At 42.1% G+C, this 18788-nt stretch overlaps 1 protein-coding gene across 1 annotated transcript in view; it reads left to right on the plus strand.

Moving 5' to 3' along the window:
- The window catches only part of GRIN2B (glutamate ionotropic receptor NMDA type subunit 2B), a 527768-nt gene that overhangs the window by 449763 nt on the left and 59217 nt on the right, over positions 1–18788 (plus strand). The window contains exon 7 of the mRNA XM_063426354.1: positions 10837–11008. Within this exon, the coding sequence (XP_063282424.1) occupies positions 10837–11008 (172 nt within the window). The remainder of the gene's footprint in view (positions 1–10836; positions 11009–18788) is intronic.

Consider the following 18788-nt stretch of genomic DNA (forward strand, 5'->3'; position numbering starts at 1 on the left):
AGGTTACATTGGTTCAGCCGCAGAGCATGTTGACATTGAAGAGGAAGATACATCTGATGTTTCCATTGAGTCAGACGCTGGGTGCATTGAACTCGGCTATCAACATCATATGAAAGAGCCAAAGGAATCATCAAGTGAAAGCTCAAGCAACTCTGCTTTCTGACCTGAAAAAAATTGTTGACCAACACAGAATAACTTTGATAAAAATTGGTCCTGTTCAAGAAAAGGCTTGTACTGTACTTTTCAGAAAGAGGATACCAAAAGGAACTTTTCAATAGCTTACTACCAAAAGGTTCTGGATAATGGAGAGAAGATAGCACGGAATTGGTTGATCTATTCTGCATTTAATAATTCAGTCTAGTGCTTTACTTTCAGGATATTCAAAAAGGAAAATATGGCATTGGCCTAAAAAAAAAGGCTTTAGTGATTGGCAGTGAAGCCAACGTGAAAAAAACACACAATCCATGTCACAAATTACAAGAAATGGATGGAACTTTCAAGAGTTTGGAAAAGGGAACAACTATTGATAATATCAATCAAAAAATTATTGACCGAGAAGAACAGCGTTGGTATTCTGTCGTAATGAGAATAATATACATTATTCAGTGTTTAGCCGGACAAAATCTGGCACTTTGTGGCTATGTTGAAATGTTAGGGACATTTGATCCCATCAAACACATTCAGAGAAATCAGTGCTCAATTTCACAGCATTCACATATGCCACATTATCTCGGCTACAAGATTCAGAATGAGCTAATTACCACAGTTGGAACAAAAATATGAGAAAAAAATAAACAAAACCTGAATTAGTCCAAATATCTTCAGATTATCCAGGATTGTATTCCTGATGTGAGTACATTAGTATTGTTGACCAATGTGTTGTTTTAGATTAAAGCACAAAAAAAGTTAAAGTTTGAGAAATCTTCCTGGATTTTTGCTCAGTAGACAATACAACATTTGAAAACATCATTTTTACTTGTCTACTTTCAGATAGCACTTATACAAAGTGCTGCAAAGATTTCCCACTTAACAGTAGATGTTTTGGGCATCATTCAAGAACTTTGTGTTCTTTGCCTCATCAACCCAATGGTGGCAAGTATTTAAGGAGCATGTTAAAATCAAACTTTAAAACCACTCTCCGATAACAGATAGGAAAACAGAGTCACAGCAATTAAACCCTTGTGCAATTTCTAACCTGAAGTATATGATGCACTGTATGACATCTCAGATGATGACAACAAGGACATTAACGCCAGTCATATCATTCCTCATTCCTTAGAAACCAAGCAACTAAGATGAATTCATTCAAATTAATCTGTTCTGTTGTCATTTGGTATGAAATATTATCAAAATTGAACGTAATCAGCAAAATATTTCAGCAAACAACATTAAACATATCAGGCTGTGTACAGGAACTGAAAAAGTTGAACAAGCACTTGGTGGAATACAGGTCTGATGAGGGTTTTGAGAACGTGCTAGCTGATGCCAAAAAAATACCTGAAAAATAATTGCTTATGTCGTTGCAATTAGACCTCGACGGAGAAAGAAGATTTTTGAACATGGAGATGAGTCTATTGCAGACCCAATACAATTTTTTTTTTAATAAAAAGATACAAATAAATGGACAGAAGTGAAATATTGAAGTGTTACATGGATCTGGAAAACAAGTTAACTGACAGCCAGTTATGGTACTCGGACATTAGTGGAATGGATCTATCTGACGAACTTGTCATTATTAGATGTTTACTAATTTAGGAGGTGACTGTAACCAACAACTTGAAGTATCTAGTGGAGAATAACTTGACCAACACATCCCTACACTTTTCCATTTCACTGAGAATATTGATGACACTTGCTATAAGTGTCGCTACTGGGAAATGTTAATTTTCAAAACTAGAGTTGATTAAAAAGGACCTGCGTCCCACAATGTCTCAGGCAAGACTTACTGATTTATCTATTATATCCATTATATCTGCGAAGATTTGGATATACATGATCTGATTAAAAAAATTACTGTAAGTGAGTTTGTTTTCTTTAATTATATAATCAGCCAATATGTACACACTGCATCCTTCCTAGAAGACTAGAAGATAATGTACCAAAAAAAAAAGTGAAGAGGAGTACTGATTAAAAAACACACAAAAAAAAACACTGTTCAATAAAACAGGCACTTATGCTGTTCATATATATGCAGAGCTGTATTTGCTGCGAGGCAAACAAGGCATATGCTTAGGTATGCCTAGAGTGGCACTTTCGGGGGGCGGCAAAAAAAACGCTAACCAAAGTGCTCAAGCAAATGCCGTGTTTGCCTCATCCTGGGGGGCCCAAGAGGTGACTGACTGGCCACCTTAGGACCCGTCTATGTGTTCAGATACTCAGCATGTAGGCAGACGGTTAGGGAGCGCAATCCTCTGAGCTCTTCCTACTCCCTTGTGCACCCTGCCGGGTGCCGGGATCTAGATGCCAGGAGCTGGAATATCACATCACTCCAGCCTTGGTGGTGCGGGAGTTAGCAGAACAGGAAGACCTCAGTTCCCTCGCCGCCTCCATTGAGCGCCTGCTCGTCCGCACAGCCAGCACCAACAGCCAGCCCAGCAACGATCCTGCCAGCCCAGCCAGAAGAAGTCTGCCAGCAGGAGCCAGCAGCCCCAGCAAAGACCCAGCCCAACAGCAGTCAGGGATAGGACCCACTCCAGCTCTCCCAAAGGTAGGGAGGCTGGGTGGATTTAAATAATAAAAAAATAATAATTGGTGAGTGTATAAGAAAATATGTGTGTGTGTTAGCGAGTGTGTGTGTGTTAGTGAGTGTGTGTGTGGCTGTTAGTGTATGTCTGTCAGTGAGTGTGTGTGTCTGTCAGTGTGTTTGTCTATCAATGTTTGTGTGTGTCTGTCAGTGTGTGTGTGTGTGTCTGTCAGTGTTTGTGTGTGTGTCAATGAGTGTGTGTAGCTGTCAGTGTGTGTCTATAAGTGAGTGAGTGAATGTGTCTGTCTGTCAGAGTGTGTCAAATCAGTGAGGATGTTTGTGCCAGTGAGCGTATGTCAGTGTATGCGTGTCAGTGTGTGTCTGCCAGTGAAAGTGTGGATTGTTTAAAGGGACACTCCAGGCACCCAGACCACTTCTGCCCATTGGAGTGGTCTGGGTGCCAACTCCCACTACCCTTAACCCTGCAACTGTAAATATTGCAGTTTTCATAAACTGCAATATTTACATTGCAGGGTTAACTTCTCCTCTAGTGGCTGTCTACAAGACTGCCACTAGAGGGCACTTCCTGGTTTATAGCACAGGCAGGGGCGTATTAGCCGCGAGGCAAACAAGGCATTTGCCTTGGGCGGCATTTTCCAGGGGGCGGCAAAAAAGCCGCCCCCAAACGCCCAGGGCAAATGCCTTGTTAGCCTTGCGGCTAACTGACATGCCGTCTGGGCGGGCGGTCGGTCGGTCGGTCTGCTGGGCAGTGCTGGCGGGCGCCGGCGAGGGAGCTCTTCCTCTGAGCTGTCTGCTCAGCTCCCTCGCGCGCCGCACAGTGAGGCTGGGAGCCGGAATATGACGTCATATTCCGGCTCCGCCTCCCAGCCTCACTGTGCGGCGCGCGAGGGAGCTGAGCAGACAGCTCAGAGCAAGAGCTCCCTCGCCGGCCGCCCGCCAGCGCCGCCCAGCAATCACTGGACCACCAGGGAGAAATAGGACCCCCCCAGCATTCCCAAAGGTAAGGAGGCTGGGGGGGTAAATTAAAAAATAAAAATAAAAAATTTGTTAAATATGTGAGTGAGTGAGTATGTGTGTATGTGTGTATGTCTGTTAGTGTGTGTGTGTGAGAGAATGTCTGTTAGTGTGTGTGTGTGAATGTCTGTGTGTGTGTTAGTGTGTGTGTATGTATGTTAGTGTGTGTGTGTGTGTCTGTCTGTGTGTGTGTGTCTGTCTGTTAGTGTGTGTGTGTGTCTGTCTGTTAGTGTGTGTGTGTCTGTCTGTTAATGTGTGTGTGTGTCTGTTAGTGCGTGTGTGTCTGTCTGTTAGTGTGTGTGTATGTCTGTTAGTGTGTGTGTGTGTGAATGTCTGTTAGTGTGTCTGTGTATGTCTGTTAGTGTGTGTGTGTGAATGTCTGTTAGCGTGTCTGTCTGTTAGTGTGTGTGTGTCTGTCTGTTAGTGTGTGTGTGTATGTATGTTAGTGTGTGTGTATGTCTGTTAGTGTGTGTCTGTTAGTGTGTGTGTGTGTGTGTGTGTATGTATGTCTGTTAGTGTGTATGTCTGTTAGTGTGTGTGTATGTATGTCTGTTAGTGTGTGTCTGTTAGTGCGTGTGTGTCTGTTAGTGTGAGTGTGTGTGTATCTGCTAGTGAATGTGTGTCTGTTAGAGAGTGTGAGTGTGTCTGTAAGTGTGTGTGTGTTTCTGTTAGCGAGTGTGTGTTTCTGTTAGCTAGTTTATGCGTATCTGTAAGTGAATGTGTGTGTGTGTATTTAGAAGGCGGGGCGGGGGAACGGTGGGGGTGGTGCGGGCGGGGGGAAGGGTTGGATGGGGGTGGCGCGGGCGGGAGGGGGGCGCCTGAGTTTTGTCCTGCCTAGGGCAGCACAAAACCAGGATACACCACTGAGCACAGGTTTTCTGTGCTATACTGTCGCTGGACGACATCACACCAAATTACCCATAGGGAAGCATTAAAAGCATTTTCAATGCTTTCCTATGGAGAGGTCTCTGCCGCCGGTGGCCGCGCATGCGCAATCAGTCTCCCCCGCCGGATGACGTCGGCGGGGGAGGAGCGTGGGCGGACCCTAAACCAGCGCCGAGGGACATCAGCGCTGGTCTCAGGTAAGTCACTGAAGGGGTTCTTACCCCTTCAGCAACATGGGATGGGGGGTGGAAGGGAGAGGGGACCTGCAGTGCCAGGGAAACAATTTGTTTTCCTGGCACTGGAGTTTCCCTTTAAACAGTGTGTGTGTGCCAATGACTGTATGTGTATGCCAAGGACTGTGTATTTGTCAGTGAGTCTATCTCAGTGCATGTGTCAATGAGGGTGTGCGTCTGTCAATCAAAAAAGTGGCTTTGATACGAAGTGGTGGGGCACATTTATATTAGAGGGGTGCCCGAATTTAGTCACGCCAAGGGCACCACATATCCAAAATACACCACTGTATATTTGGGTCAATCCATGCTCCTGAAACAAAAATTATTCTGATAGAATATAACCTTGAAAATACAAAAATGTGCAGTATTGTCAGTAACATATAGGCTACTGATGCACACCATATGCGTACATGCTTCTTACTATTTATTTTATCTAATTTATATTTGTTTTGTGATTTTTTTATATTATTATGGAAATCTGTTATTTACGCTGTTTTATGATTTTATTGAAAATGTAATAAGGAAATTTCCTTCATTGTGTTAAAAGTATGTAAAATCACGGTTCATGTCCTACACATAGAGCTGTTTTTTTTTCCAACCAGTGATAATCAATATTAAAGCAAGAGATTAGTGATGCGTATTTTGCATATGCAGTGATAGTGTTGTAGTTTTATATATATATATATATATATATATATATATATATATATATCTGTTTAAGCATCTGCCGCACACATAACGAAGCCATCCAATTTAAAGTAAACGATTGAATTAGCTCTATAAATTGTGTTGCTGGTGATAGTCCAGAATCCATCTATCTTGCCTGTTTTGCACCTGTACTTATAGATTTTCTGCTGAGGAAAAAACAAGGTGCAAGAGAGTACTGAGAACGGACAACAGCTCAAATAGCCTGCCCTTCGGTGAGTCCCCGCTCAGAACTCAAGTTGGTTTTAGCTCATCTTGTGCCATTACAGAAAGAACCAGTAGATCTGCATATCAGACTGATCCCATCAAAAAGGGCAGTACAAATCCAAAATGCAGGCAGGCTCTCTCTGCATACAGCAACCCCAGATGATCGTTTCAACCTTGCCAGGCATCGTCTGGTGCGGTATAACCAATATCCCTCTAGGCTACTTCTGTTTAAAAGTTTATTATTTTTCAGTTCAAGATTTGTTTTCTGCTGCAACTATTTGATTTGCATGCACTTTACAGAATTGTCAAAAAATAAAAAATCTATTTTGACTTGTTGACTAAGTTATTGACAAAGAATTGTGATTACAAAAAAGGGGTGGGGCTTACAGATGGAGAGGTGGAGATGTTGCCCTAGAACCATATATGTCTGGACAGGAGATTGGTAAAGGGGAGAAGTTAGGAAAAGGTGATCATGCCCACCTAGGGCGCCAAAAAAAAAAAATATTCTGCACCCAGGCGTCTGTAACCCAAGGATAGGCCCTGAATGCATACCAAAATACAAATAATTTGTCAAGAGGTCATAAATGGAAAATCAGTATTCAGTAGATGTTCCTCAAGATGAATTTAGGTAAATGGAGGAAAAGAAAACAGAACGATCATGACTCAATAACATTTATTACTAAAAACACAAAAGGATAAATCTAAATAGACTAACAAACATGAATAATTTAATACAATAGTGTGTAAAACCAGCCTTGCCCCAATGGCTGTCAAGAACCAGTAAAGTTCGCCTGTCCAATGGTGGAAGATGCTTAGTGGATTCTTTAATCGCGACTCATCTGATTCCTTTATTTGCAAGTGCTAATTGATAGCACCTTAATCCAGCCAAGTGGCAAATCACTATACTTTTGTAGACACGATGTGTTTCATTGGCTAATAGGGCAGATTTTCTCAATAATAGCTCAGTGAAAAAATTAAAAGCTTCCCTGTTGTTGGAAGCATTTGTATCCCTGCTAGTCATGGCCAGATCTTTTCTACACCATGACTGGATTATTCATAATGTCATTGCTTACTCCAATAGTGAAAGAATACAAGTATCAAGACGTAAAGAATACAGTAAAAATATTAAACAAAGACACACACACATATAGATAGGAAGCTATATGTAATGGTATTAATTCAGTTATTAGGAAATAGATCATAATCCTGATATCATTTAAAGAGCAGGAAGCAAGCTAGCAGAATGCATGCTTCAAGTTATATAGGCCCAAAATAGAATGTGAAGCTATCTACAGGGAACCAACTCAATATTGTTTGATTTTTTCACACACACGCGGGAGCTTCTATTTGCAGATTAGTGAGCCTTTTCATTCACTCTCCATTGATTTTGTCATGTTTTCAATTAGTGCAGTTATTTAATATTTTTCATTAATTTTTGCAATATGTGTTTGCTTGTTTTGTTGTTTTCTTGAATTAATACTGGCAGGATTATTTATTAAAGTGTATCAGGAGTTGTCAAGAAATTAAACAAAATTCAAAGTTAACTTCTCATTATGCTTTAGTTGTCCAAAAACACATGTTAAATTCCCAATAATTCTTACTTTGGCGAATAACTCAGTAACTCTATTGAATTAAAACTTTAATTACAAAATGTAGACAACAATAGCTCAGTTGAAAACATTATCCAGCTCAGCTGAAGTCAAACCTTCATTATGCCCTTAAAGACACAGCTTCAGAACTAAAAGCGGAATATTTCCATCATGTAACCTTAAGGGGTTAAGTTAACTTGCTTTGCAGTTTGGTTTATACATTGCAACAATTTGGTGTTTAGTGAATAAATATGTCCCTTTCTCAAATTCATAAATAAATAAAAGTACACAGAAGACAACTTCTTAATTGTTAAGGCACCAATTAAGCACTTTTTGAAGCTCGATATAGTTCTTGTTTTTTAATGTTAACATTATCTTAATGTTTCATATTTTAGATCTTATCAAAAAGAAACTTGAGAGGAAGAGCAAAGTTATAGGAGAAGTGTTGAAGGTGTCACCTCTATACGTTACACCATTTTAGTATATACGTTCTATTTTTATTACATCGTTTTTTTTCGCTCCCTCTGACATTTCTTTATCATAGTTTATTGCTATAGTCACAGTTCTTATGAGGTATGCTGCATGCGTATTATACGTAAAATCTGTATTCCCGATTACAGAGGCAGGCCCCCTGGACCGGGATGGCTTCAGATCGCCAGTACAGGTAAGTAAATGGTGGTCTGGGAGCGCACAGTCGTTACGGCGTACTATGCCGTCCAACATTAAGTGAGCCTAAACCCGTTAGGGCGGCATAGTATGCCCTAACGACTGTGCGCTCCTAGACCACCATTTACTTACCTGTACTGGCGATCTGAAGCCATCCTGGTCCAGGGGGCCTGCCTCATGAGCCAGGCAGTCCCCCTGTTTCCTTTCCGACCCTCCAGGGCCATGTGATCATGACAGACGTCGCAATCAGATGGCCGCAAAGCAGTCTATGAGAGTGTTCAGGCAGTCCCCCTAGTGCCTGAAAATTAAGATCACATACCATAAGCAGGGCTGGACTGGGAATGTAAAGCAGCCCTGGAAAAAAAATCTATGCTAGCCCCGCAGCACGGCGTGGAAAAAAAAAGGTGAGTAAAAACTCACAGACACACACATACACCATGACAGACACACACATATACCATGACAGATGACAGACACACACACGTCTTGACAGACACACACACACACCATGACAGACACACACACCTTGACAGACACAGAAACACCTTGACAGACACACACACATACCATGACAGACACACACACACACTTTGGCACACACACACATACCTTGACACACACACACACTTTGGCACACACACACATACCTTGACACACACACACACATATCATGACGGACACTCATTTCTTGACAGACACACACGTCTTGACAGACACACACACACCATGACAGACAGACACACACCATGACAGACAGATACACCATCACACATACTATGACAGACAGACACACGCCATGACACAGACACATAATATAGCTACTTGTGGGCAACCGGACAGGAGTCGTGCAGGGCAGACAGCTGGGTCAGGTGTGCTGGCGGCCGCAGGGGGGAGCTGGTTCCTGGCTGTTCCGGCGGCCGCAGGGGGGAGCTGGCTGTGCTGGATCTTCTCCCCAGCGCGCAGCTTAATGAGACTGGATATTCCGGCCCTGGTCTCATTAAGTAGCGCGCGCGGGCGGGGGAGCAGAGCCAGTACAGCCAGCTGCCCCCTGCGGCCGCCGGAACAGCCAGGAACCAGCTCCCCCCTGCGGCCACCGGAACAGCCAGCTCCCCCCTGCGGCCGCAGGTCAGCCAGCTGTCTGTCCGGCCCCAGGTGCCGACGGCCCACCGGGAAATTTCCCGGTATCCCGGTGGGCCAGTCCGGCCCTGACCATAAGCGTATCTTGATATTATATATAATTCTAAGTGTATTTTGAGATATCCAACAAGAAAGGCTGCTCTCCGGTCTTAAAATGAAAATTTATTGAAGAAATTTAAAAATAACAACAATTTTTGTAAAAAATGTAATGGGCAAACCCTATATTTGACCCTATAACTTTTCAAAACTCCATAAAACCTGTACATGCAGGGTATCTTTTTACGCATGAGGCATCAAATATGATTTTTACGCTGAACACAAATATGAGTGTTTTACAGCAGTAAAATGTATAATGACAATGATATCATTAATGAAAGTGCAGTCTTTGTGTGAAAAATGCAAAAAATTGATATGAACGCTAACTTTGACCAGGGTTTGTGACTAAGTGGCTACTACAAAAGACTGAACATACCCCATTTTGAATACCCTGGGTTATCTACTTTTGCAAATGGTATTCCATGCTAAGGTTAATTTTCATTCCTGAACTGCCATATGGTCCCAAAGGCAGCATAGGCCCAGCAAACTAACCTGGCAAATTTCAATGTGTAAAAATTAAAAAGGGGAAAGCCCTATATTTGACCCTGTAACTCTCCAAAACTCCATAAAACCTGTACATGGTGGGTAGTGTTGTACTTGTGAGACAATGCTGAATACAAATATGTGTAATTTATTGCAGTAAAAGCTAACAGTAATATTACAATAACAGTTAAAATGCCATGCAGAATTTCAAAAATAACAACATTTCTTAATTTCTCAAAGTTTTTTTTACATTTTATATACATGTTTGACATTAAACGCCTTGTTTCTCCTGAACAAAATGATATATAATAAGTGTGGGTGCACTTAATATGAATGAGGTAAACTATGGTTGAACAGACACACAGCGCAAATTCCAGGTTGTGTTTACGTTTTGTTTTGATCAGAACTTGTACAATTGGCTCTATCCTTAAAGGGTTAATCATTTGGATCCATTTTCCATGCAACTCTTATGTTTATTTTTTTACCATTTGTCTTTATTGTATTATAAAACACTAACAGTGGGCGCGCTGATGCATTTCTTTTTTTCCTTTCTCATTCTGTAATTGTAGCGCTAATTTACCATTTCTGTAGCTATGGTTTCAGCCAGACTCAAAATTGCAATGTCGAATTATTTAGGGCGAAACAACAGGTTCAAAAGGCAACACCACTAACAGTGGAACTGTGATAATATAAATATCTATGTTTCTAGAAAGGAATACCGAATTCATGTTTACTGCTGTTTGTCAGTAATACACAGCTAGACACGATAAATGATATGTAAATATAGCAGATGCTCCATTCTTTTTATACTGAGCAGCAAATTGAATTACCGTGGCACATTTCATATTTGTTTTAAATGATTCTGCAATGTGCATATTTTCTAAATTAAGCCACAACAAGCACTAAGAATACCTGCAACCTATAAATTGGTCATTGCTATAGGCAGCAATGAGATATAGTCAGAGGCAGACATAGAGAATTGACATCCTTCGTAATGTAAGTGCTGTGTTCTAAGGTTGCTATGGAAAGGACCTTACCCTGCAGGGAGCTTGTTCCTGTGACTAAGGGAGATATGTCAGTCTTCCAGAACTCATGCTAATCTTATTCTGATCATTAGGAATCGCACCGAAGAGGGGGGAAACTACATCAAGAGATGCTGTAAGGGCTTTTGCATAGATATCCTGAAGAAAATAGCAAAGACTGTCAAATTCACCTATGATCTATATCTGGTGACCAACGGCAAGCATGGAAAGAAAATTAATGGGACATGGAATGGAATGATTGGAGAGGTAAGAGCAAATTTAATTTAAGGTAATGTACTCCTCTGCCTGGGACCAATGCTTTAATAATTCTTCGGAATGAAAATGAATGAAAATGTCCAATCTATACTATGCCTATATGTTTTAAAATAGCACAGTTATAAGACCAGAAAGTCATTCTGATTTTCTCATATGTCAGTACTTTCCAGGTTATTAATTCAGAAATGTCACACCTAACGTAGCATTTAGTTAATTGCATATCTGATAGTTTTTTGTTTTTTTCTACACAGTGATTTTTTTTTATTTTTTTTTACACAACGTTCAGTTGATGCTGGTGCTACGATCACCTTTTAGCAAACATGTGCATTGTGTCAGTCATTTTTTACTCTTTGCAACAGGATTGGCAGGTCATGCTAAGCAAATCTTGCTCAACTCACTGTTGCATAGATAGCAGCAGCAGGAGGCCAGCTACTGTACTAAAAAATAAATGTTTAGGGCAGCCGTTTGTATAAGGAGAAGTGGGGTGCAATTATCGAAAAGGAAAGTGTTTCCGTCAAATCCATCAAGGTTCTGTAGGTTAATGACATATTATCTTTTGGCAATGGACCAATCTCAACTTTAGCTTCCCCACCCACGGCAGGATATCAGTACAACAGATGGTTAAAATATTCCTTCCTCAGATTTCTGATGCATCCACTTTCTAGTTATGCTGTAGTTTTGTTTTATACTACATAGTTACATTTTTTTTATTTTTTTTATTTAAGAACCTAATGTATTTGTTGACAGCCTTTTGGGTTTTGAGTTGACATCCAATTTTTGGACACATGAGCGAAGCTGGAAGAAATCTCCAATTTTAATTTCCCGCCATATTAACTAGCATGTTACAGTGTACTTTTTGTGACTAGATCCTCTTGTCTGATCTTGACATTTTCTTATGGAAAACATTTTTGTAAAGAATATTTACATACAAATGGACTGTCCTAAATATACATCTGTCAAGGTGCTGGTGAAATGATCAAAAGTACACTTTAGAAATACAAAAGAGTATTTCTTATTGCTGCTGCCTCAAAAATAATTTCTGATTAGGATAAAAGTTACTCAGAAGTCTATATATTAACAACCGTATAATGGTGTATAATGTATTAATAATATAATATATTTAACAGCAAGTATTAACCCCTTAACGACGAGTGACGGACGAGGTCCGTCACTCAGGGGAATGCGTTAATGACGAGTGACGGACCTCGTCCTTCACCCGTTAAAATTAACCCCAGATCGCCGCAATCGCGGCGATCGAGGGGTTAATGGTGCTCCGGTCTGCCTCTGCATTAGAGGCAGACCGGGAACACCGGATCCGGCTGCCCCAGTACATGTGCCCGCTCTGACAGCATGTCTGAGCGGGCACATGTGCTCTGTATACTCACCTCTGCCTCCCTGCACTTCCGGGTTCAGTGTGAAGTGCAGGGAGATGGATCCGTGTTGACCCTGCCCCCTGGTGACAAAAAAATAAAGTTTATTTCAAATCCCACCCCCTTCACCCCCCCCTTTACCCATTTTAATAAAAAATTAACCCCTTCCCTGCCAATTGATCACTGACTACAGTGATCAATTGGCAGGGATTACATTTTACTATGATCTGATTTTTTTTTAACCCCTGAGGGTTAATTATTCTTTTTTTTAACCCTCAGGGGTTAAATTTATTTTATTAATTAATTTAAATATTTTAAAATTATAAATTTAGCTAGCTGGGGAGGGTGGAAGTTAGTGGGGAATTGGGGGATTTAGTATTAGGCTAACTAGGGGTTAACGTTAAAAAAAGTTTAAAAATAAGCTTCAAAAAGCTTATAAAAAAAAAAACCTTTACCCAGTCCAAATAAAAATTAACCCCTTCCCTGCCAGTCGATCACTGCCTACAGTGATCAAAATACAGATCACAGTATTAGACTGTGATCTAATTTTGTTTAACCCCTGACGATGAACTTTTATTTATTTTTTAACCCTCAGGGGTTAAATTTATTTACTTAACTAATTTAAATATTGTATAATTAAATATTTTGCTAGCTGGGGTGGGTGGGAGTTATGGGAAAATTGGGAATTTACTGTTAGTGCTGCTTACTGCTAGTTAGGGGTTAACGTAAAAAAAAAGCTTAGAAAAATGTTAAATCTGTAAAAAAAAGTTTTAAGAAAGTTTAGGAAACTTTAAAAAAATTAATAAGCAAAACAAAAGTTTAAAAAATAGTTTTAAAAAGTAAAAAAAGTTTTAAAAAGTAAAAAAATACATTTAATAACGCTCATTACCACTACACCTGGTACAAGCTAGCGGAAAAATGATCCCACGCTAAGGTTCAAAATATGCCTTTTGAAATACCCTGGGATGTCTTCTTTAAGAAATGGTATGGCTTTATGGGGTATTTGGATTATATATCCTGGTAAAATACTCTAAAATGGGACATGGGCACAGCGTAAAAATGTAAAGTTGAAAAAAAAATGTAATGGCTGTGTCCCAAATGTGCCCCTCCGATGTCCACATATACCTGGCAAAGGTACATACGGGGGTATTTTTGTACTCAGCAGACATAGCTGAGCAACATATGAAGTATTATACAGTGGTAGTACACATATGGTTTGCAAAATATACTGTGCAAACTCACTTTGTGTGTCAAAAAGGCAGAAAAAAATGCTTATTACCACTACACCTGGTACACGCTAGCGGAAAAATGATCCCACGCTAAGGTTCAAAATATGCCTTTTGAAATACCCTGGGGTGTCTACTTTAAGAAATGGTAGGCCTTTGTGGGGTAGTTTGAATTTAAAACCTGCGAAGATGCTTGGAAATTGCACTTAGGCCCGGCGTCAAAATTCAAAGTTCGGTAAAAACTGATATGGCTTGGTCTCCTATATGGCACTGTAGCTTCACAAAATAGTGCCATAGACATACAATGGGGGTGTCCTTTTACTCAGAAGACTTAGCTGAGCATAATTTGGGGGGTTTGAACTTAGTGGCACACATGAAATATACAAAATGCCCAGCAAAAATGCAATCCGTATGTAAAAAATGCACAAAATTCTTTTTTAACACATAATTTGGCATGTAATGGTAAAAAAATGGGGGCATGTTAAGGCACAATATGCACCTTATGAGATACCCTGGAGTGTCTACTTTTACAAATGGTAGGCCTTTGTGGGGTGTTTTTGAACAGTCAAACTGTTATAATACCCCAAATGGAAGCATAGGCTCATTAAATCCGTCTCTCAAAATTCTACTGTGAATACTGAAAAGGACAGGTCTCCCTTATGGCACTGTAGCTTCACGAAATAGTGCCATAGACATACAATGGGGGTGTCCTTTTACTCAGAAGACTTAGCTGAGCATAATTTGGGGGGTTTGAACTTAGTGGCACACATGAAATATACAAAATGCCCAGCAAAAATGCAATCCGTATGTAAAAAATGCACAAAATTCTTTTTTAACACATAATTTGGCATGTAATGGTAAAAAAATGGGGGCATGTTAAGGCACAATATGCACCTTATGAGATACCCTGGAGTGTCTACTTTTACAAATGGTAGGCCTTTGTGGGGTTTTTTTGAACAGTCAAACTGTTATAATACCCCAAATGGAAGCATAGGCTCATTAAATCCGTCTCTCAAAATTCTACTGTGAATACTGAAAAGGACAGGTCTCCCTTATGGCACTGTAGCTTCACGAAATAGTGCCAAAGACATACAATGGGGGTACCGTTGTAATCAGCAGAAGTAACTGAACACATAATAAAACTTTGTACAGGAATAGCACACACCAACTTTACAAAATACACATGAGAAGTTTTTTTCTATAAGTTTGTGTGCGAAAACCCCCCAAAACTAAATTTTACTCCAATATTTAGCAGAGGTTGGCGGTAAAATGGCTACGTAGAAAGTGTCAAAACAACCTTAGGTAAATAGCCTGTGGTGTCTACTTTTATAAATATATACTTTTGTGTGGCAATTTTGTTTTCTTTTATGGCTATAAAGCTTACAAGACAAACATACCAAATTCTAAAATCGCTCCATATTAAAAGTTTATTTTACTCTTTGTGCTTTGTGACCTGTAACTACCAAAAAAAACTGAAAATCCCAGACACATTATATATTCTGTAAATCAGAACAACTAAATGAATTTATTTTTAAGTACTTTCCTTAACCTGCACTAATTAGGCACACATTATAATTGCAAAAACTGTAAAAAAAAATATCAAAATTTTTCTTTTTTTTTGCATTTTTCAGTATTTTTTTTATAATAAATAAGCATGTATATATATATATATATATATATATATATATATATATATATGTTACATCAAATGAAAGCCCTTTCTGTCCTTTAATAAACGGTATATAATATGCGTCGGTGCAATAAATTAGTCAAATGCAAATTGCAGTTGAACGCTGTAACGGATCACCTGGCACCCCGACTGAGTACCTCCGTTAATGGATGCTCCTAGTGCTTCCTGAGGACTCCAAGCACTCTGGCAGACACCACAATCACCGAATCCGAGAAACCTTTAAATTCTCCCAAGCATATGAATGCTGTAGACCATTGAATAGGAACCATACGAATAGGCTTGTACTCCTAGCAGTCAACTGGAACAGCATTCAATAAATCCTTCCCCCAATAATGAGACGACACATCACTTTGAGGGTAAAACAGGAACTCTGGACTGGCTCATCCAGCCTGGCTTTTATTTCCAACTCACACATACAGGCCACACCCAGGGGGAGGCATAAAAGAACCAATGACATAGATGTTACCTCCCACACATCCCCTCCCCTTAGTGTGACACATAATCCCATTATGCATACAGTGTAAAATATACTTTTACACAACTTTCATAACTTTAAAACCATACATCACATTCACATAAAAATACATATCCACAATCAATCCATTCAGGGGAACAACATATTAAAAAATGGCATGAATCCGACCAGGGGTTCAAAAGTTACTAAAAGTATCTTTTGTTCCTTTCTAGCTGGCAGAAAAACATCCCCACAATGCACCCTGGTTTCCTCCCTTCTGCCCTGGAGTTAATTGGAGAAGTAATCCAATTACCCAGGACTAAAGGCAGACTCCATTAACCACATGGTTGCAAAACAACATAAAACACTTTAAAATACATAAAGTCACATTTACACATAACACACAGACATTTCACCTATCCCCAGATAGCTGGGATCTGCACGCACAAAACTACCGAATAGCGCGCAGATCCTACTCACACAGTACAATTGCCATGGAGCTAAAGTCTTTCCCATAGTCTTTCATTATATGAATAGGCTCCATGGTATGGCTATCTGGGGTATCACATTCCCATAAAGTCTGGTCCATAGTCCAAAGGCAAGAGGCGGGCAATCAGCCCCCTCCAAGGACACGTGGCGAGGTCGGTTTCGCCACACTTCTCCCCTTTACCCCCCAGACTAACAGGGTATCTGACCTCCTGCCGGTCAGTGCCCTGGTTAGTCCAGCAACCCACCCATGAAGCACAAACAGCAGTACCTCCCACCCACAATAACTGGTTACTACACCTGGGTAGAGGAGAACTTTGTCCAGGTCCAGGTGCCTCACCACGGCTTTGTGGGGGACTGGTAGTCTGCCTTGGTGGGTTGCTGAGTGGGCAGAGACCAGCGGTACTCTGCCCTGGTGCCAGCGCTACCACTGAAGTAGCCTGATTGGAGCCTGGTTGTGGGAGGGGGAGACCGACCGTCTCCCCTCTGGGTACACAGCTCTGCTGCTGGAGACAGACTGTCTCCCCTTTGGCTAAACAGCCCTGTCGTGGGGGGGCAGGACCGACCGTCCCTACCCCCTGTGCTGGAAGTGCAGAGACCACTGTCCCATCTGCACAGGTGTGGGGCTTACAGTCTCCCCCTGGTACATTAAGCTGCCGCTGGGGAGAGGTGGTAACCAGCTCCTCTCCCATTAGAACACTCTGCCGCTGGGGAATGGAGACTGGGCTCTCTATTCCCTGTACATTAATGATCCGCCGCTGGGGAGAGGTGGTAACAATATCCTCTCCCATACATACTTCCCGTCTCTGTGGAGGGAGACCGACTGTCTCTCCTCCCAGCACAGAGTCCTGCTGAGGGGGAAAGGGGGCTGGGCTCTCCATTCCCTGCTGGATACTCTGCCGCTGGGGAATGGAGACTGGGCTCCCAATTCCCAACAAATCACACTGCCGCTGGGGAGGGAGGACGGCCCCTTCAGCTCCCTGTAACTTGGGCGCAGAGACCACGGTCCCATCTGCGCTGGTGTGGGGCTTACTGTCTCCCCTTGGTGTGCTAAGCTGCTGCTGGGGAGAGGGGGTAACAAACTCCTCTCCCTTACACACTTTCAGCCGCTGGGGAGCAGGCTGACCCTCTGTACTCCCTGTAGGCAGGGCGCAGAGACCACGGTCCCATCTGCGCTGGTGAGGGGCTTACTTTCTCCCCTTGGTGAGCTGTGCTGCCGCTGGGGAGAGGGAATAACAAACTCCTCTCCCTTACACACCTTCAACCGCTGGGGAGAGGGGATAACAGGCTCCTCTCCCTGCACCGTAGACTGCCGCTGAGGAGCAAGAACGGCACCTTCAGCTCCCTGTAACGCACACTGCCGCTGGGGATCTGGGCCGACTGCCCAGCATCCCTGTAGGGCCGGTAGAGAGACCGCAGTCCCATCTCCACCTGCCATCTGTGGGTCTTCCCAGGACCAATCCGTGAGGCCCCTCAACATTTGTGAGTAAGGGCCACCTGCTTCCCCACCTGGCAACTCTGGCTGCTGCTGGGGATCTGGGCCGGCTGCCCAGCATCCCGGTGGAGAGACCTTGGTCCCATCTCTACCTGCCTGTTGTGGTTCCTCACAGGACCAGTCTATGAGGACCCCCACTTCGGGTTCCTCCCGCCGCCTCAGGGAAAGACGGCTAACCTCCTCGGATGCAGCCTCTACTCGGCTGCTGTAACGCTCCTGCTGCTGAGCATACTTCCTCTCTTTCGCCAACCGGAATTCTCGGTCCAGCCTTGTGTTTCGCTCGGCCATGACCTGGTTCCAGATCACTCGGCGTGTCTCCATGGGTATATCATCCCCATACTCGGCCACTCGCTGCCTCACCTCGGCCAGCCAATCATCTCCAGAGCCAGAACCTTCCATACTAGTCTGCTCCCAGGGGCGCTGCACGAGTGCTAGCGTTGCCCTCAATTTGTAAATCCAAACAGTGTCTCTGAGCTGCTTTACCTCGCACTAGGACGCCATCCCACCGCTGCCACCAATGTAACGGATCACCTGGCACCCCGACTGAGTACCTCCGTTAATGGATGCTCCTAGTGCTTCCTGAGGACTCCAAGCACTCTGGCAGACACCACAATCACCGAATCCGAGAAACCTTTAAATTCTCCCAAGCATATGAATGCTGTAGACCATTGAATAGGAACCATACGAATAGGCTTGTACTCCTAGCAGTCAACTGGAACAGCATTCAATAAATCCTTCCCCCAATAATGAGACGACACATCACTTTGAGGGTAAAACAGGAACTCTGGACTGGCTCATCCAGCCTGGCTTTTATTTCCAACTCACACATACAGGCCACACCCAGGGGGAGGCATAAAAGAACCAATGACATAGATGTTACCTCCCACACATCCCCTCCCCTTAGTGTGACACATAATCCCATTATTCATACAGTGTAAAATATACTTTTACACAACTTTCATAACTTTAAAACCATACATCACATTCACATAAAAATACATATCCACAATCAATCCATTCAGGGGAACAACATATTAAAAAATGGCATGA

Source organism: Pelobates fuscus, chromosome 7 (assembly GCF_036172605.1).
Source record: "Pelobates fuscus isolate aPelFus1 chromosome 7, aPelFus1.pri, whole genome shotgun sequence".
NCBI lineage: Eukaryota > Metazoa > Chordata > Amphibia > Anura > Pelobatidae > Pelobates > Pelobates fuscus.